At 56.0% G+C, this 18,613-nt stretch overlaps 7 protein-coding genes across 7 annotated transcripts; 5 read left to right on the top strand and 2 right to left on the bottom strand.

Annotated features, from left to right (window-relative positions):
- The first annotated feature begins 163 nt into the window (after positions 1 to 163).
- MYCTH_2134860 (uncharacterized protein) lies at positions 164 to 3,078 on the top strand. Its single transcript, XM_003664448.1, has 3 exons — positions 164 to 667; positions 1,022 to 1,749; positions 1,823 to 3,078. The coding sequence occupies exons 1-3, from the start codon at positions 429 to 431 to the stop codon at positions 2,644 to 2,646; spliced, it is 1,791 nt and encodes a 596-aa protein (XP_003664496.1). The 5' UTR covers positions 164 to 428; the 3' UTR covers positions 2,647 to 3,078.
- A 216-nt stretch (positions 3,079 to 3,294) lies between these two features.
- Positions 3,295 to 5,765, bottom strand: MYCTH_2307387 (uncharacterized protein). Its single transcript, XM_003664447.1, has 2 exons — positions 3,559 to 5,765; positions 3,295 to 3,386 (listed from the first exon to the last, which is right to left on the bottom strand). Exon 1 carries the CDS (start codon positions 5,541 to 5,543, stop codon positions 3,624 to 3,626), a length of 1,920 nt encoding a protein of 639 aa, XP_003664495.1. The 5' UTR covers positions 5,544 to 5,765; the 3' UTR covers positions 3,295 to 3,386; positions 3,559 to 3,623.
- Positions 5,766 to 7,319: 1,554 nt separating this feature from the next.
- On the top strand, positions 7,320 to 8,420 carry MYCTH_2307385 (uncharacterized protein). Its single transcript, XM_003664446.1, has one exon. It carries the CDS (start codon positions 7,417 to 7,419, stop codon positions 8,161 to 8,163), a length of 747 nt encoding a protein of 248 aa, XP_003664494.1. The 5' UTR covers positions 7,320 to 7,416; the 3' UTR covers positions 8,164 to 8,420.
- Positions 8,421 to 9,245, bottom strand: MYCTH_2307383 (uncharacterized protein). The gene is made up of 2 exons (XM_003664445.1): positions 9,097 to 9,245; positions 8,421 to 9,033 (listed from the first exon to the last, which is right to left on the bottom strand). Exons 1-2 carry the CDS (start codon positions 9,128 to 9,130, stop codon positions 8,678 to 8,680), a joined length of 390 nt encoding a protein of 129 aa, XP_003664493.1. The 5' UTR covers positions 9,131 to 9,245; the 3' UTR covers positions 8,421 to 8,677.
- A 349-nt stretch (positions 9,246 to 9,594) lies between these two features.
- On the top strand, positions 9,595 to 10,806 carry MYCTH_2307379 (uncharacterized protein). The gene is made up of 5 exons (XM_003664444.1): positions 9,595 to 9,733; positions 9,803 to 9,851; positions 9,910 to 9,948; positions 10,031 to 10,105; positions 10,167 to 10,806. The coding sequence occupies exons 2-5, from the start codon at positions 9,831 to 9,833 to the stop codon at positions 10,467 to 10,469; spliced, it is 438 nt and encodes a 145-aa protein (XP_003664492.1). The 5' UTR covers positions 9,595 to 9,733; positions 9,803 to 9,830; the 3' UTR covers positions 10,470 to 10,806.
- Positions 10,807 to 11,898: 1,092 nt separating this feature from the next.
- Positions 11,899 to 13,476, top strand: MYCTH_2315675 (uncharacterized protein). Its single transcript, XM_003664443.1, has one exon. The coding sequence runs from the start codon at positions 12,499 to 12,501 to the stop codon at positions 13,384 to 13,386; it is 888 nt and encodes a 295-aa protein (XP_003664491.1). The 5' UTR covers positions 11,899 to 12,498; the 3' UTR covers positions 13,387 to 13,476.
- Positions 13,477 to 14,035: 559 nt separating this feature from the next.
- Positions 14,036 to 16,723, top strand: MYCTH_111814 (uncharacterized protein). The gene is made up of 4 exons (XM_003664442.1): positions 14,036 to 15,118; positions 15,211 to 15,561; positions 15,675 to 16,125; positions 16,233 to 16,723. The coding sequence occupies exons 1-4, from the start codon at positions 14,586 to 14,588 to the stop codon at positions 16,365 to 16,367; spliced, it is 1,470 nt and encodes a 489-aa protein (XP_003664490.1). The 5' UTR covers positions 14,036 to 14,585; the 3' UTR covers positions 16,368 to 16,723.
- Positions 16,724 to 18,613: the final 1,890 nt, after the last annotated feature.

Here is an 18,613-nt window from a genome sequence, read left to right as displayed (position 1 = left end):
AACAAGTAAACTACACTACGAATTACAAGTAACTATGCATGCCAAGAGCCAATTGCGGGCACTCGTCCAATGGCTTGGAACGACGGGGCATCTGAGCAAGTTGGACATCGCGCCTCAGCCATCTTCCCTGAACTCCTTCCTTCCCGTAAATACGCAGTGCCCAGCGACCTACGCTCCCGTCTTCGCTGCCGCACCCATCGCCATCGCCATCGGCATCGCCGACGCTTGCGCACTGTTCCATTGCATACGCCGCCGGGTTTTAGCTTGGGAAATCTGCGCAGCCGCCGCAAGTCGTTGCCGCAATCCTCGGCCTCTCCCACCGCGTCGTCGTCGACCCGACCGCGCCTTTCGAGGTATCGCCGTGTTGCGCCGTGCCATTGCGGCTGACCCAGCTCAGCTTGCGTCGATCCGTGTGCCGAGACGCCACCATGTCCGATATCGATGATGAATTGCTTGCGCTGGCCGGTGGCGATGTGTCGTCGGGCGAGGAGGAAGAGCCGATGGATATGAGCCGAGACGAGTCGCGCTCGCCAGCGCCAGCGCCAGCGCCAGCGTCGTCCAGGGAAAAGGATGCGTCAGCGCGGGGTGTGGCCGTCAAGAAGACGGCGGCCAAGAAGAAGGGGCGCGCGAGCAGGAGCGACGATGAGTCCGAAGACGAGGGACAGGCGTGAGTTGTGCCCCTCCTTCTCTGTTTTTGCCCTTCTGTTCTTCTATTGTTCGGCCGTGCATTTGCATCCGATTGCGAAGGTTGGAATCCCATTGTTGAGGCCTGCGAGAATGGGAGCGGGAAAGTTGCGGCCACTTCCCAACCGAGAGGCTCTCTTGATTTGCACCCCTTCCCAGCACACTTCTGCCACTCCTTCGTTCTTTCTTTCCTCTTTTTTTTTTTTTTTTTCCCTTTAATCCTGCATCACTCAGCGTCTCGCTTTGAAATATTCGCCGCACCGCTTATAAGCCCATGCTTCGATCGACAACACCTGTGGAAGTCATTTCGCTAACCACCAAACATGGCGCCATCTAGCTCTTCGCCGCCCGCTTCACCAAGCTCGCAAATGTCCGCTCCCATGGACGAGTCGGATTCGGATTCCGATGCCCCTCAGAACCGCGCCCGCAGTGCCGACGATGAATCGCCATATCCAATCGAAGGCCTCTTCAAGAGCTATGAGGAAAAGGCCCGCATCATGAGCATGCGCGAGATCGAGCGCGAGCAGATCTTGGCCGAGCGTAGGGAGGAGAACGAGCGTATCCGTCAGAACCGCATGCTGCGCCAGCTCAAGGTGAACCAAGAGAAGGACAGCAAGAAGCGCAAGGCAAGCGCCGCCGATCTCGAAGATGCCACACGCAAGCCGTCCCGCACTCGCACAAAGGCCGGCGAGAGCAGCGACAAGATGGACACGCTGCGCCGCGCCCGCGAGGAGCGCAGCAACCGCAAGGAACAGAGGGAGCGTGAGAACGACCGCCGCAGGCACCGCTCTCCCTCATATCGCCGCAGCCGCAGCCCCGACGACAATCACAGCGACAATGACTGGCGCAGAGACTCCAGGCGGAAATCGGGAACGCCTGATTTCAAAGAAGCCCCTCCTGCTGAGCTTCGTGACGTTGAGCGCGTTCGCCTCGGCCGGACCCGCTTCGCTGAGGTCTGCTTCTACCCCGGCTTCGAGGAGGCCATCACGGGCTGCTACGTCCGTATTAATATCGGGCCTGATCCCACGACACGGCAAGACGTCTACCGCATGGCCGTCATCAAGGGTGAGTGCCCCCTCTCTCTCTCTCTCTCGGGCACCCCGCGACCAAAGGTGATATAACATCTAACGGTGCGTAGGTTTCACCCAGGGTCGGCCATACGCCATCACCGACCGCAGCGGGCATCAAATTGTCGTGGATATGTACGTCAAGGCCGCCCACGGCAAGGCCCAGAGGGAGTGGCCCTTCATCACCTGCTCTGACAAGGCCTTCACCGAAGCTGAATGGAACCGGTATAAGCAAGTCTGTCTCTCGGAAGGCATTCCGGTCCCTACCAAACCCGAGCTGGTCGCCAAGATTGCCGACATCAACGGCTTGATCGAGCGCACCTGGACTGATCAGGAGGTGTCCGAGAAGCTCAAGCGCCAGAACGCCCTGCACATCAAGTACAGTGGCATCGAGCGCGACAACGTGGCCAAGCAGCTCGAACTGGCGCGCGCCCGCGGCGATGAGGCGGCCGTCGCCCGCCTCCAAGAGAAGCTTGACAACCTCGAAGTCCCACGCCTCGCCTTCCGCACCCAACTCAACTCGACCAAGAAGAGGGCCGAGAACCGCGGTCCGACCCAGCAGGAGAAGCTGGCCATGCTCAACGCCGAGAACCGGCGCAAGAACGCCGAGGCCGTCCGAAAGGCTCAGCTGCTGGAGCGCGCCCGTGCCCGCGAGGCCGAGGCGCGCCGTGCCGCCGAGGGCAGCGGCGTCAGCACGCCCGTCGCGAATGGCAGTGGCAGTGGCAGTGGCACTCCCAAGGCGGGACACTCGGCTGAGTTGCTACCTCACATCGCCAAGCTGCAGGAACAGCAGCGCAGCCAGGCCAAGGCGGGCGTGCCGGTCATTCACAAGCCGCTTATGGACGACGACATCATTGGCGCCCTAGATCTGGATATCGATGTTGAGATTGATTAGCCTTTGACTCAGCCCGAGTTGCTTTCCGAGATCGAGGGCCCTGGCCGTGTGAGAGAAGGAAGGGGAGAGCGATGGTCGAGGGTATGCTGGAAGACGGCTGCATGATGCGTGCTGTAGTTAACAGCTACCGCCGGGCTTAATGCTGGTGTTGCTGTCAAGGCGGCATCCAACCACAAGGAGATGTTTGCGTTGGTCACCTTACGTCGGCGCAGCAGGGAAGACAAAAATGGCATACTCGTTTTCTATGTGCATGTCACGTTCATAAATGGTAACCATCGCCTACTTGACTCTTCGTCACGGATTGAGAGGGTCTTAGAACAAGCTGGACTCTCGATCCTCATAAAAGGCCTACTTACGTTAGTGATAAGCAGCCAGACTATACAGAGTCGCCCGAAACAAAAGGACAAAAAAATATCAGTCCAGATCATCATCCGTTGTTCTATTCAGGATTTCTTCGCTATACTGTGTAAGCACAGCATAGATGTGGAATGATACAAGACTGGGTGGGGGCCCAAGGCATCTCTATACGCGATAACTACTGAAGTCAAGTCAAATCAAACCATCGTTAACACCAAGCTCTTGCACTGCCGTGCCTCGCAGTACGCGTCCCAAACAAAAGCCAGATCTCGTAACGTTGAAACCTCGAGAGGAAGCCAACTCAAAAAAAGCCATAATATTGGTATCTTCTTATTCCTCTGCCTTTCTCTCTTTGCCCAATCCGGTTCCCATGACGGCGGAATCTTGCGATGCCCAGTCGATGATTTAGTACATACAAGGTTTGTGTTCTGAGTGTGGTAAACGGCGTTGTCCTCCATCTACTCCCAGGTATAAAGAGACAGTGCGAATCCAAGAACAAAGCTTCAGCCGTCTCAGAGGCTTGAATGGTATTAAAAATGTGTATAGAGTGCAAACCTTTGCTTCGTAACAGCGGTAATCATCGTCTTTCTTTGCAGCATCCAGCGCGGCGCATACCGAACTCAAAACTTCTTCTTGCGCCTTCCTTTGGTGTTGGTTGGGACGGGGGCAGGGCTCACAAAAGTGACATGCCTGCTCTCTTCCTTCTTCAGCTTGGCCGCCTTGCTAGTCGATCCGCGACGGCGAGGGACGGGTTGCGGCGTTGCTTCCCGGGCATCGCTGCCGTCGCTGTCGTGAATGCTGATCTCAGCAATGTCGGAGACAGACCCTGTCTCCATTGCATCGCTGGCATCCGAGGTCGACCCGTCGTCCGAGTCGTCATACTCCCCATCGTCACTAACTAGCGACGGCGCGTTATTACTGGTCATGGTATTTGGACTCAGATCAACAGCCATCTCAACATCGTACAATGGGGTTTCGGGGAGATCAGGAGACTCGGCATCGGCGGCATCGGTGGCATCACGGCTTGCCGTGTGGTGGCCCTTATTGCTAGCAGCCCGAAACGCACTAGGTGGCTGAGAAGGTGACACGGCGGCCCTAGAAGGCACTCTCATGGCAGCCGGCGTCCGCACGGCCGGGGCCGTGGCTTGCCCCGAGGTGTTAGCATCACCAGCCGTAGGAGGCTCATCCACGTCCGAATCCGTTTCCGGAGTCGACCAGTCGCAGTCCACCTTGGTCTTCGCCTCGGCCACTCTATCCTTCAAGTTCTCGCCTCGCTTCCTCTTCTGCATCAACTGCGACAGATAGGGAACGTCGGGAGATCCAACAAAGTCTTGTGAAGACTCGCCCGCCGGAGCAGGCGATGAAGCTGGAACACCGGGTATGCTGCTCACACCCGGAAGCTTTCCTGCCTTGTAAAGGGCAAGCGAGGCCTTAATACGGGAGAGCAGAGCCTTGTATTCTTGATGCTCCGGTATCGGGTCTGGCCGCGCCAAGGCATGAACCAGGCCGGAGGGCGCCGCAGCAGCACTCTTGTGGTCCTCGCCAATGATAGCACCGTTCTCGTCGAGCTCGACGGGATGTCCGGATGCCATGGCGGCCTCTTCGTGACTCTTAAAGTCCCTTCTGTGCGCGATGCGGCAGTGGTTGATGAAACCCTGGGTGCTGGAAAAGTCCCACCTGTGGCAGTCGATGCAAATAAGCTTGACTGTGATGCCATCAGATCGCTTGACGATGCACGGCGAGTGCTTGTCCTTCGGTTGTGGGTATCCACTGGATAGCGCCTGTAACCTTTGGCCTGCAGTGCCGCGAACTGGCCGGCCCTTACCGGGGCCTGCGGCATCCGAGATACTGCTTCTCGTTGCCCTACCTTCCGCGGCGTTCCTCATACGGCCCGTATCCGTCAGGCCTTGTGGATCGGACTGGACACCATCAAACACGGGATCAGGTATCAGCCACTTAGCATAATGACGCGAATACGGTCCTTCAACAACACCAAACGGAGGCGCCCACTTCGGCACGGGCTCGCCGTTTCTCGGCTTCAAGGCGGGGCCCTTGCCGCTGCTGATTTCCAGCATCTGGCTAGGCGTCGGACACTGGACAGGATACGGAATGAGGTGACAGCGTCTCAGCTGCTCAAGCGCAACCTGGCACTTGGCTAGCTCCTGGTCGATAAGTCGGAGTTCGTCATGCTTCAACAGTATCTCGAGCCCAAACTGCATTTGGATGGCCTCCTTTGCCGCGTCGAGGTCGAAAGACATGCTTTGCTTGCGCGACATGCCCGTCGCATCGTCGCAGTCGGCGGATGCGGAAACAGGTGAGGGCAGGCCGCCATTCTGCTCCGTCTTGCAGCGTTTAACCGGCGGGCAATCACAGGCAACGGTGTCAACGAAGCTTGGGCGCCGCTTTTTGGGGGAGACGGGAGTGGGAAGCCCCGCGCGGCCGTGCGCGACGCGGTCGGCGCAATCTGGAAGGTGATCGTGCCCTTCTATCGTCTTATCGCTTCCCCTCGAGTCGGACGTCCAGAAGCGGAACATCGGCATGACCAGAAAGGTACCTGGTGATGAGGGGTTCCGCGAGCGCCAGGAGGGCAGACGTCGGAGAGGAAGAAACGGGGACGTGAAAGGTAAGGCTGTGGTTGGTGTTTTGTGATGTTTCGGCTGTCGCGAGGCAGCAACGGCAAGGGGTCGGAAAGGGGGCGGTCGGGGGGTGCGAGACTGAGCAAGGCTGACGTAACGCTCTGTCCGCCTGCAAGTGGTCCCGTGGAATGAGATCGGCTTGACCAATTCGGATAGCTCGGTTTTTAGTCACAGGTGCTGGCTGGGGCGTGTGGAACCAAAGGGGGGCGGTCGCTGCTGATGTGACCAACCCCAGACAAGGAGGCGAGAGGTGCTGGCGCCACTCTCTCTCTGTGGTCGTTTGGTGCCGCGCAGCGGTCGCGATTGCGATCAGTGACGCTGAGAGAAGCCGCTAGAAACTGCACGACAGCTACTCAAAGCCTCGGCAGGATATATTAAAAAAGTGAAAGAGAGAGCGTGAGAAAAATAGATATGAAGGAGTGCGCAAATTTGGAAAGAGAGATTCAATCAGTCGCGCGGTGTTTTTGCGAGAGTTCGAGGGTGTTTTGCTGAGCGATGGTTGACAGGTCGATAGAAAGGTTGGGGGGTGGATGGGTGCTGTTGCGCGGTGTTGGAAGGGAGCCGCTGCGCTGAGAAGGGGGAAATTGTTTGGGATGTAAGTTGAGAGGCAAAGGGACAGGGAAGCCGGGCACTTGCTGACGCCGCTTGGGCCACTGCCAAGGATCGCTCCTTGAAAGGGAGTTCTGATATCTGATTGGCTTGTTGTAAGGGGGGTAACAAGTCAAGTGGGGCCGTCTGCCTGGCCAGAGCGAGCTGCCGCGTGTGTTCACGCTTTGTTGGGCATCCAACCCGATCGCAGCGAAGGGAGAAGGCACGCGAAACTTCCAACAAGGAGCGACTTCATAATGGCTCAGTCGCGAAACACAACAAAAGAGAGAGAGCCGCCGAGAGTGCATCCACGCTGTGACCAAGGTCTCTGACAAGCGGTAGAATCATATCATTTCTGAGCAAGTGCACGACGCTGCTCCAGTATACACACAGTAAACGCAGGTGAGAACAGGGAGCACCGTCAAACTTGGTAGGTCTGCCTGAAAGAGGGCACTGTGTGAGTGGGCTGTGCTCAAAACGACGATGTTAGTGGGCAAACATGCTGCAACTTGGAGATGTGTTTCGGACCAAGGATATTAACCGGGATGCGAGAAGCCCCATCTCAGGCATGCCAAGAGTACTTGGGAATGAGCAGAGCGATGCACGGATGCCTCGAAATTACATGACCATACCTATGTATTCATGACAGTAACTATCTGTATCGTTCCTCGTAACTTTGATTCGGTGAGTACTGGTGGAGATTGACACCAAAAGTTTTACTCTCCAAAACAAATGCCTTGTTCCCTTTCCATCTCGGGCCAAGCTAGGATGTCAGGACCTCATGTACGGACGTACATACCATCTTGCAAGACTTTGTCTGTGTGAAATACGGATTACATGGTAGGAATAGAGAACCCGACCTTTAGAAAATTATCGTAAATGCAGATATCAAGATCTCGCCAGCAAGTCACGATGATACCCTGCTAAATTTTCTTGAGCCTGCGAAAACGAAGCTGAATGCTTTATGAAGTTGCGATTTCCTCCCAGTCCTTCGGTCAGAGTAGTTATCGATAGGCGGCACTTGTCAAACAACCCCACGCAATCTGGCGCGCCAAGTCCCATTGTCTCTCGCGACCTTCAAATACAGCAGATCAAAACTTCGACAACTGAGCTTTCGCGACAACAACCACTTTTGCCCGTCATTCCAACCGCCGGCTTCTGTCAGCATATGGCGACTATTCCAAGCGCCATGGCTGCGCCAGACGTTATGCAGTCATCGTCCCCGAAGCCACATCATGGCAAGCGGAAGCTTCACAGTGACAGCAATGAGCGAAGTCCGAAAAAGCGGCGGGCAGGAGAGCCTCGATCACATACCCAAGGACAAGAATGGCCGCAACACCCGATCTCAACAGTAGGAGACTACAGTCGAATCCACAACTCTATCCTCGCCAAGCTGCGGCCAAAATTCGAAGTCAGAACCATGTCTGTAATGTCATCGACCAGCATCAGCAAGCATGTCGACCACGCTCTCGAACACCTTGGCCGCTTCAGTCCATGGGACCGGGCGGTACTTCCGGGCGTCGTGCTTCTCTGCGCCAAGTCATCTGCGTCCAGCAAACTCATAACAATAGCAGAGCTCATCAAACGGCGCATTGGAGAGAGCGAGCAAAAATGGTTTCAGTACAACGTGCCAAAAGAGACGGTGGAGACGGAGCCGCTCCCGGGGACGAAGGAACCATCAGTGGTGGAGGACACATTCATGGCGGCCGACCGTGAAGACAGGGAAAGCACAGACGACGAGTGCTTCGAAACGTTCCCGCAGACCATCCATGAGCAAGCGGTGCAACCAGCGAAAATAAGATACAAAGCGCACATTGTGGTCATCCTTTCAAGGGTACCACTGGAGGAGCTAAAATCGGAACCGAATATTTCGGTCCAGACGAACGAGCAGCACATAGATTACCTGTGGAGGAAGAAGATGGGGCTGGCTGGCTAGGGCGGCCTCTGCCAGGAAATGCGGCTGGCCGCGAACATATCTTCGTAGTACTCTCGAGACTTTGTAACAGCGGAGATGGGCTAAACCAGAGGCAGATCGCCGTCCGCAGTGAGGCGTTGAGTCTAGAGTACAGCGTGATACCCAGCATTCCTACTACTACTAGGCGGCGTGCCTGCTAATATCATGCAACCCTCGGCGCCATTTGTCATTTGAACACGAGACAACCCCTTTGGAAGCCGCATTGTGCAAAAATGACATTGGGGGCGATTCGTCAAGTATGCAATTTCTGACCAACGCCGATAGTATAAACCCAGGCAAATACACGTGGTGTCCGTTCCTATTATCATCGCTTCGCCGCATACCGCGATCCGCCATCGCATATCCACACTAGCTTCGGTTGTTTTGGATGCCGAACCACACCATTGCGGGGATCGTAGGGACGAAGTTCAGATGCTGGAAGAGCCGCGAGCATCGCAGCCCACATCCCAGGAACTGTCTCCCTAAGCTGCGCCTCTCAAGGTTGCTTGTCTTGGGACGAGTAAGCGATTCTCAAAACGAAGTTGACCACTACTGCAAGCAGCAAGATGATGGCCAAGAACGTCGGACCAAACCGGTCATCGAAGCCCGCCTGCCCCCTCATCCTTATCGATTTTGCCCTCCAGTGGTACGTTATGAGTGCATATATCATCGTTGCCATCGCGACGCCCGTGAATAAGAAAGACGAGATGAAGGCGGGGCGGTCTCCGAAATTGAGCATGCCGATGGCGAGGGCACCGAGGATGACAGTGAAGTTGAGCCATGAGAGGAACGTTCGCTCGTTGGCAAAAAAAACCTTGGGCTCAACGCGCGTCGGGAGCGCGATGCGCTTGCCTGTGAAGGGAGTACATTAGAAACGATCCTGTACGGCTGGTTAGCTGGGTAGGTCGAACCAACCTTGCGCAGTTTGAAGAAGAGGTTGGCTAGACATCACGACAAGGAAGCAGTTCTGGTTATATAGGTGGCGATGAAAAGCCAAATAACGGATGGCCTGCGTTCGACTTTAAGTATATGAATATGATCACTAGACGATGCCTTTGGTTGTTCTTGTTTCTCCGTTTGGGCGTCTTTTCCACTCTCCGAGCCTGCGCGAGTTGTCGTCGTTCCGAAGAGCTGCTAACTGGGGTGCGAAAATGAAGTCAATTGATCAATCAGAAGAGGATGTCGGACTACTTCTGTACTTGGCGGATGTTCAGCACGTGGGTCATGTTTAAGCACCTTACTGGCAGGAACCTCAAGCATGCGTCACAGGAGTCCGTTTTCGTCCATACCTCAGTCACTCGTAACTACCTCAAGACCCCTCATAGCTCTCTAGGGTGGTCCAAGCGTCATGAGGCTGGTACGTACAATCGTGGCTTTCACGAGTCCAGGGGGGCTAGTGAGATATCGATACAAGCCAAGACCGCAGCGTGAACAACAATCAGGAACCCGACCGCGATCCCAAGCTACCACCTGCTAACTGCTCAAATTCAGCTCATCCGCCCTACTAGTTTAACACAGAGACTAAACAACTAGTGATCTGATTTCTGGCCGAGTATATCTTCCCGCTGCTTCTCGACGAATCACACACGGTCAGAATCTCACCGCATACGCTCCCCAACAGACGCCCACCCTTCCTACTTAGTACCACGATGGCCTCCCAAACCAACGCAGTACGGCTTTCTGTGAGATAACTGTTGGTTTCGATGTTGTTTCTGACGTTGAGGACAGCCGATTCCGTTCAAGCGCCTGGAGCAGATAGCCACCGACGTGCGTCGGCCCCCACCCCGATCCGAACATTGACAGCAACACATGTCATTGTTGAAGAGGAGGAGCTGATGGTCAGCGATAGGTGTGCAACAGTGTCCTTGAAAGTGCCGAATACTACGAACACCCTAAGACGGCGCAATGGAACGAGACGATCATTGTACGTGGCAAGCCGACGTATGGATCATCAACGCCCCGCTAATGTACCGTCCGTCTTTTAGAACAAGATGCTCAAGGCGGTCATGTCAGAGGCCACCCCCGAGGGTGCCACCGCCCCGGCCTACAAGTTTGCCATCAACAGCACCATCGTACAGCACGTCGTCCCCACATCGCAGCTCAATAAACCCGTTACCGGGTCGACAGAGGAGGGCACATCCAAGAAGGGACAGGCTGGCCGGCGCGGCATGCACAGCGCAACGGGCGGATATTGGAATGAGAAGACGGACGGCATGTGGAGCTTCAAATGGGATGGCGAGGCCAAGGGCATGGACGTTGTTCTTATGGTCATTTGGATCGCCGTCTAGGAATACATCCCTCGCGGCTCTAGCATGTTGCATACTTCGATACCATTCAACCTTAAAGCCGCATTCGCGAGGATGCTTTTAGGGTGCTTTATTGACCAAAAATTGGTCACGCTACACGATGGACGATACGACCTGCGTCTTGGCAGGCCGTCAAAGATACGAGCGGTTAGGACAGGGCCTCAAACAGATTCTACGTCGCGTGTTGTGGCTGAGCGTGCCGTGGCAAGTGAAAGAGGCTCGACCGGGCCTCGTCCGGGTCTCAGAAATCGCCTTCGTCCTTCCCAGGCATTGTGTTCACAAGCTCTCGACCCCAAAATAGCAGCTTCGTTGCGGCGGCCCGTCTTTTCCATTGAGGATGAGGCCGATGTCATGGTCGCGGCGCAGTCGCACGAGTCGATCACGGAGCCGATCTCTTGCCACCAAGGCCACAACTCCCCGCACCGCCAAAGCGGGGTTGTTCTCGGACATGGCCTGATGGAAGCCGGCAATTCTTCTTGCAACTCGGCGCAACGTGGCAACTCTGGGCTTTTTTTCACTGGGAGCATTTCAACGGCACAGAGATCTGAGAAAGTTGGGCAGCATAACCAGGAACGCAGTGGCGGGGCAAAACAGTGGGGCTTTAGATCTGCTGCAACTGTTTCCCTCGGAGACCCAACTTTTTAAAGAAACGAGTCAACTGTCTGTGAAGGTGGCCATTCCCGAATTGAATTAGTTACGGGTTAGTTACCCGGAGGACGGGGGCTATTCTGTGTCAAGACACAGTGCCTTGACTTTCGGGTCTCAAACTACGGAATACTCCATAGTTATTCCGGATACTCGACGCAGGACTGAGAACGGATTACACGGTCAGGGGTCAATCCCATACAGCTGGGTTCGGGATACAAAAGTGGCAACAAGCGACGGAGCCGCGTGACGTTAATTGTGCCGGATGTCACCTCTGGAGCGAGAGGTCCAGACGGGTCGATCCCCACAACTCCTGCAAGCCTTGCACCTCGAGCCGTCGACCACGCCTACTTTCCTGCGTACACGTGAGTGGAATGCACATGCCAAGTATGTAAGGTATGTGCCTCGAGTATGTATGTACAGTACGCGATTCCATGTGTAGAGATCCCGCCGCGACCTCAGGTCACAGCGGTCGTTTGCACTTGGTGAACCCTCATTGGCCAGACAAAGCTCTAAACTCGGTATCCCGCGCTCCCACAGACACCTTTGGGGCAGCACACTGGTTTATCCATTCGCGGATGAGCAGACATTTTCAAAGGCTCCCCGTTCCAGATAGGCTCCCCCGATACCCTCCGCCCACTTCGGTTCTGTGTACCCTCTCTCCACCGCCGGATAAGAAGACGACCGGAAATCGGACCTGGAGCCAGGCCCGTTCCACCCCAGCGAATCAGGGTCGCTGATCGCCCCTCCCCTCAGCCCTCAGCGTTTCCTTTGCCCCGTCTCACGCAATCCGTTTCTGAACATTTTGCTCCTGGTGTTCTCGTACCCTTCCCCAGTGCCTCCATGCCAGCCGGTGTTACACACAAGCTCTCTCGGCAATCTTAGCACCCCCCTGCCCACCTTCCAGCAACGGTTCGAACACTCCAAGCTCGGCTGGTCCCGGCCCCTCAAGTCTGACCACTTCGCCATTCGCGGCAGATCTCTCGACCGACCACAGAAACTGCACAGAGACTTGCTTCGCCATTCCGTCGAGACCACTATTAATATTCCGTGTCCTCCCTCTATGAACTCGCTAGTGAGGGGCTCTCGACTTCCAACCCACATAGCCATCGGCATCGGTACCTGACGCAGTTGCGTACCTGGCACTTGATTACAACCCAACCTGACCGCGCTAAATCTGGACCTCCATCTTTGCCATCACCTTACCCAGCAGCCCTCTCCCCGCGTCAGACCAATCGAGTGCGGCCCGTTACGAAGGGCGCGTGCCTACAATCCCGAGTTGGGGTTATAACAAGTCAGCAACACACCACACGCACGCCCGTTTTCGGAGATCCCATCGTCACCTACGGTATCACCTACTCGCGCTATGATCGAGGTCCTATACAATGGCCCCCCCTCTCTTGAGGGGCCGAGGTCTCCATATCCACGGGAGGAGCACAAGACGCAACAGACCAAGGCGGGCAAGCGCATGCCGCGCCGAGCACAAACACAGCACGAATACTTCCTCCCTCAATATCCTGCTTTCTCTCTCTATACGGCTCCGCAACCATCCCCAGTTACGGAAGTCCCACCCGGGACTCCAGCCAAACCCTCGCGGGAGCCAAGCCAGCAGCAAGTGACGGAACAGCCGCGCCCACCGGCACGGCGACCGCCCCTCGGCCCTCCCCGGCGGTCCTATTCGGTAACGGACAAGCAGCCTATCCCCCGCCGCCATAAGCCTGCCCACGGACTAGAACTCATGGACCTGCCCCCCGAACTCCACTTCGTCATCTTTGATTTCCTCGACCCCATCGACAGCACCTGTCTTGGCCTGACCAACAAACACTTCTACGCGATACACCGCCGGCTCCACGGCACCGTGCCCCTCACCACTCGTCGGGAGGGGCCCAACGAGCTTGAGTGGGCGTGGCATCTTTCGACCAATGTAGTACGCAAGAACCCCTGTGTCGCCAGCGGCTGCAAGGACGCCGCTGCGGCGTCACCCGAGGGAGTTGGGGAGAAGGACAAGAGCACGCTCTCGAATCTGCGGGTCCGCGGGCAGGGATACTGTCGTATGTGCGGCGTCACGAGATGCCAGCTGCACAAGCACATCCAAGAATGGATGGGCGAAGGGCTCGAGTATTGCTCGGTAAAGCAAAAGTATGGACCCGTGGCACCTGAGGGGGCCAAGTCATACTGCTACATGAGCAAGCCGGGCGATCCGCGGAGATGTGGCCGGCATTATGTGAGGAAGAACACCGTTCAGTTGCGCTGAGGTTGAGGGAGTGGGAGGAACAGATTCCGCCTTGATGGCTTGCAGCAGATTTCTCCTTCATCTCTCTCTCCCCCCTTCCCCCCTTTTTTTTCTCCCTCTCTCCCTCTCTACCGGTGTATGTGTGTGTGTGTGTGTGTGTGTATATGCGTTTGTGTGTGTGCGCCATTGCCTTTAACGCTATACGTATCAGAAAAGCGGGAGCGTTTTGTGAGGGTCAGTCTGTCGGACAGATGTGTCCGGCGGTCCAATGCTCCAAAGAAGTTCCAGCTCGGCGTGATATTACAATAGATGATTTTGAAAGAAGTTCAGTTCTCGAGGCTGCAGCGCGCCACATCCCTCTGCATCTCTCCTCTGCTCGCTCGTAAAGCCAATGACGCAGCCGGGGAATATCCCAACATCATCACTGCGGTGTCCAGCACGTGGCTGTGCCGCGTGGAGGCACGGCCACGCCCGCGGCGCATGATTTTGGGGCTTTGGACTGCAATGGATGACGTGACTATAGCAGGGGTCCAGACACACCCCTGCAACCCTTATAGCAAAGCCTGAGCGGAACGGAAATTTCATGCAGTAAAAGTGCGGCACACTGGCCTGGAGCCCCTTTCTTTGCGATCTTGACTCCACGCGTCTGGTTACCTTAACTGCATATGGTGCGAACTGAACCCGATACAAATTTGGTGTCATTTTCAATTGACGTGTTCGGTGTCTTGTTCGCCGAGCCCGACAGCTGTCCCGTCGAAGTTTCTAGTTGCTCAGTGTGGGCCACCTCTTCTCAATACCCGCTCCAGCAGCCGGGGCCTTTTTCGGTTCTCCCCCCCTTTCGCACGAGCTGGGCGCCGGGCACGAGCGACAAGCTGACGGCCAAGACCCCTTCACGTCTCGGTACTTTTATGACGTGCCACTCGAATCCCGAGACAGCAATTGCCGTAAGGGAACGAGTGACGGTTGGTCAATTGGCGATTTGAGCGAACTACGAAGTCGCCCAGCACAAACAGCAGGAGACCTCCGCTACCACGCTCCACTATCGAGGACTGCCCGCCGCGACTCCCGGCCCCATCACTCGGTGTTCCGGGACGATCAACGGCGTCTACACCCGCTCCGGGCCCACCTTGCTTGCTCTTTCCCTCCCTTAGCCAGAACCCCTCTTTCTCTCTCGCCAGGAAGACGAATCCCCTCCCCCCTCCCTTTCCCACCTGCCCACCATGTCATCCGCGAGTTCATCAACCCAAAACGGCGGTAAACGCAAGCGCAACAACACGGCCTCCGCCCTCGACATGGGCGAGAATCAGATCATCCAGACCGAGTCGCGAGACGCCTCGGGTGAGGATGGTGATACTACCGCCCCCGAGTCCGGCAGGACCGGCGCCGTCGCCCACCCGAACAAGCGTCAGCGTTCCAGTTCTGACCAGCCCGCCGCCGGCTCAACGAGCGGCACCGGGACAAGCCAGCGAGCTCAGGCTCTCGATCCGGGCGAGCCAAGTGATACCACCGAGACCAGCGACCATATTGCGGAGCGGGTAACGCGAAAGGGGAGCCGAAAGTCCGCGTCTATCAAGACCGCTGGCGAGGGCGTCGCGAATGGCAGCGGGACAATCAGCAACAAGACCGCCGCCGCCATGCCCCCACCCCCGATCGGCAAGCTTACCCACCCCGCGGGTTACACGACGAATCCGCCTCCGGTCGGCCGCCCCGTGAGGGTGTATGCGGACGGCGTGTTCGACCTGTTCCACCTAGGGTATGTTCATGTTCATCGGCCGCATTGGGGAGCTGCAGACTCTCCGGATTGGGAGTGCACACGGCGTCTGTCGAAGCTAACGGGAGCGATAGCCACATGCGCCAGCTGGAGCAAGCCAAAAAGGCGTTTCCTGAGGTGTACCTGATTGTGGGCGTGACGGGTGACGAGGAGACGCACAAGCGCAAGGGCCTCACCGTGCTCTCAGGCAAAGAGCGTGCCGAGACGGTGCGACACTGCCGATGGGTCGACGAGGTCATCGAGAACTGCCCCTGGATTGTCACTCCGGAGTTCCTCGAACAGCACCAGATCGACTACGTCGCACACGACGACATCCCTTACGGCGCCGACGAAGGCGACGATATCTACGCCCCCATCAAGGCGGCGGGCAAGTTCTTGGTGACCCAACGGACCGAGGGCGTAAGCACCACAGGCATCATCACAAAGTAAGCACGCACCCCCCTCCAACCCCCTACCTCTCTAGTTTGCCCAATTCCCCCCCCCCCCCAAAAAAAAAAACACGACACAGTTGAGGCTAACAAGTTAACCCTTCGGGCAGGATTGTCCGAGACTACGAGAAATACATCGCCCGCCAGCTCAGGCGCGGTACCTCGCGGCAGGAGCTCAACATCAGCTGGCTCAAGAAGAACGAGCTCGAGCTCAAGCGCCACGTTCAGGAACTGCGCGACAACATCCGCGCCAACTGGGCCACCACGGGCCAGGAACTTAGTCGCGAGCTGCGCCAGTTCTGGCCCTCGTCGCGCCCACAGAGCCCAGCCCGCTTCAACAACAGCCAGAGCAATAACGGAGAGTTGCCGCCTAGCAGTCCGCTCGGTCCGGGTCAGTCGTCGTCCTCAGCCGGTGCGGGCTCATACGGTGGCGGATTCCCTTTCCCTAGGAGCCCTACGACCGGCAGTAGCTCTGCCACGGCTGGAGAGAGACCAACGAATAACGTGAATGACTTTGTGACGGGGTATACTCTGGGATTGTTTGGGGGCGTACGGTCATGGGTAAGTCGCCTTCCTCTTCTCTTCACCCCGACCAATTGCTCAAGTAATGAGAGGGCTGTGCTGACACTGCGTCTCTTCCCCCCCCTTTTTTTTTTCTCTTTCTCTAGATGACCAGGAGCCGTAGAGCATCAAGGGAAGGCGAGAGCCGGCCCGTCAGTGACGACGATTCCGAAGAGAGCGAAGACAAGGCCGCCAGGAGCGAGGCCCGCCGGTCGGTGCAGGCCACTGCGACCAGTCAATAAATTTGATTGACGGTATATATAGAAAAAGGAGGAGAAGGACGAGGGAAGGGAAGTCTTGAGCTTAACGGGTGTCAGTCTGAACTCCAGGTTTCGGTAAGTCTGTCCTTTCGGGTGCACCTGTGTCCCTTTCCCATCGCCCTGATCTGGCTTTATACGCATATATCCCCTACCTCGTTAGGGCCTGGCCTTCTACTCACCTATTGGAAAGAAAAGGGAGAAAAAAAAAGGTAAAGGGAATGCACGGGCTCCTGAGTTACCGAGACTGGTCACAAGAGAGGAAAAACAAGTGGTACATAGACTTTGTAAATGGGATCGGTTGCGATTCTATTCGGTGCAGGCTCACGCGACGATATCATAATGTTTCTCTGCTCTGTCCCGCCTGGTGAAGTGAAGAAGTAAGGGTGCCCGGGGCTTCGCAGTTTTCCTTGATGCCTCATGCCGGCTGATAGAGGTAACTGCTTTGTGTGGAAGTGCTGTACTACCCCACGGGCCTGTAGCCTTTCGGGCCCGAACTGCTGTCGAACTCGGGATCTGACAGGCGGAATCGATGGGCAGCTGAAAAACAGACGTTCCAAGCCGGGCCTCCCCGCCCTTGCATGAACTCACCGTTGAGGTCCGAACCGGACTGTGATCTGCAGGTAGAATCCGTACCAAGTAGTGTTTGTATTCCGTATCTTACACACTCCCAGGGAGGCCTGGTTTATACCCACCATTTTCAAGGGTCAATGGCAGACCATAGCCCATAGCTTTTCGCTTACACAACCAGTATTACACTATGCCTTGTTGCTGGAACGCAAGCTTTGCCCAAGACAACGGAAGAACGCTCTCGCTTCCACAAGCGAATCCTTTCAATGAAAGAACCCAGCCAATGACAAACGCGCGGGCCGCTCGACTGCGAAATTTTCTCTCTTGAGGAAGCCCGTGGCAAGGGGTCGTTTGCTGGGCCCCTTGAGCGGCAGCCAGAAAAATATGCGGTTTCAACGACATGGTTTCAGGTTGTTCGCTTTATTAGTAGACAGCGAAGTCGCGAGAGTCTTGCAGGCCAGAACATGGATGCAGGTCTGGAGCATACTTAGCTGCCTACGAGTACTACAGCAGTGGAGGGTCGGAAAGAGTCCCCATCCGTAGATACCTTGGATACCAAACATGCACCACCTAGCATGGGTAGAGGTGAAACCGGCGGTGTTAGTCATAGGTAGAAGGGTGCCCTAGAATCCTTCCAGGATACCGCACGGCACCGATTGATGTAGGAGTGGCCCTCGACGGAAGAGACGGAACGAGGCCGTCGACAGAGGGCCAGAGCAGGTGTGATTGACAGGACGAACACACCCTTTACCCTGTATTGTACAGTACGAAAGGTGCTGAGCGGAGGGTGCTGAAAGTGTAACGTACGATGGTGCTAGAAGGACTACATACCTTAGGTATCATAGTGCGTGTACGGACTACATGTAGCATAAGGCAGGTACTATACACACTACATACTTCAGTATACCATCGAGATGCGGAAGGCACCTGGGCTGAGAACAGGCTTGACCAGGAAACAGAAAGTGTGCCACGGCTAAGTGGTGCCTGCTAACTGTTGCACGACTTTTGCGCCGAAACTGCCACTATCTCACCCTAGCAGTAGTATATAACTCAAATCATTCCTAGTGTTTTTTTTTAAAAAAAAAAAAAAGAAAGAAAAGAAAGAAAAGAAAAGAAAACCGCTACGTTGCCCACGGGACGTCGGTCTGCAAGTGTCGAAGCTCTCGAAGGGGAGTAACGAGTTACTCGTCTATAAATAGCCCTTGCGAAGTCGCGTGTGTGATTATCCACAAATTCTGACAAAGCATTGCCTACACATTATCCATAATGTTGTATGCAGCGAGCAACCACCTAACTCCTGACGGATTTTTCTGCTTGATACCAAGTACTACCCCTGTGGTATCCTAAGAAAATTTAGAGGTCAGCGACCGCCCAGCGGTTCGACCCACGTCACAGAGAGCAGCCTGGAATAGCCACTGAGTTGACACGAACGATCTAGTGAGTTAAATTTGCTCTAGTGCAAATTGGGGCTGGGGAGTTGTACACGTGTAGTTGGCGCTGTCGTCTGTCGAGAAGTTCTCGGTTCCATCGTTAACCGACGCAATCACACACCACTGAAGGTTCAAAGAGGTTCCGTCCGCCTTCGCTGGCGGCAGGGGCTGCAGCTAAGGAATGTGGGAACCGTGACCCTGGTAGATTGGACACCTGCCGGGTTTGGCAGC

The sequence above is a fragment of the Thermothelomyces thermophilus genome, chromosome 4 (genome assembly GCF_000226095.1).
Source record: "Thermothelomyces thermophilus ATCC 42464 chromosome 4, complete sequence".
In the NCBI taxonomy this organism is placed as follows: Eukaryota; Fungi; Ascomycota; class Sordariomycetes; order Sordariales; family Chaetomiaceae; genus Thermothelomyces; species Thermothelomyces thermophilus.
The sequence above is the reverse complement of the archived record's forward strand: the minus strand, read 5'-3'. Positions and strand labels throughout refer to the sequence as shown.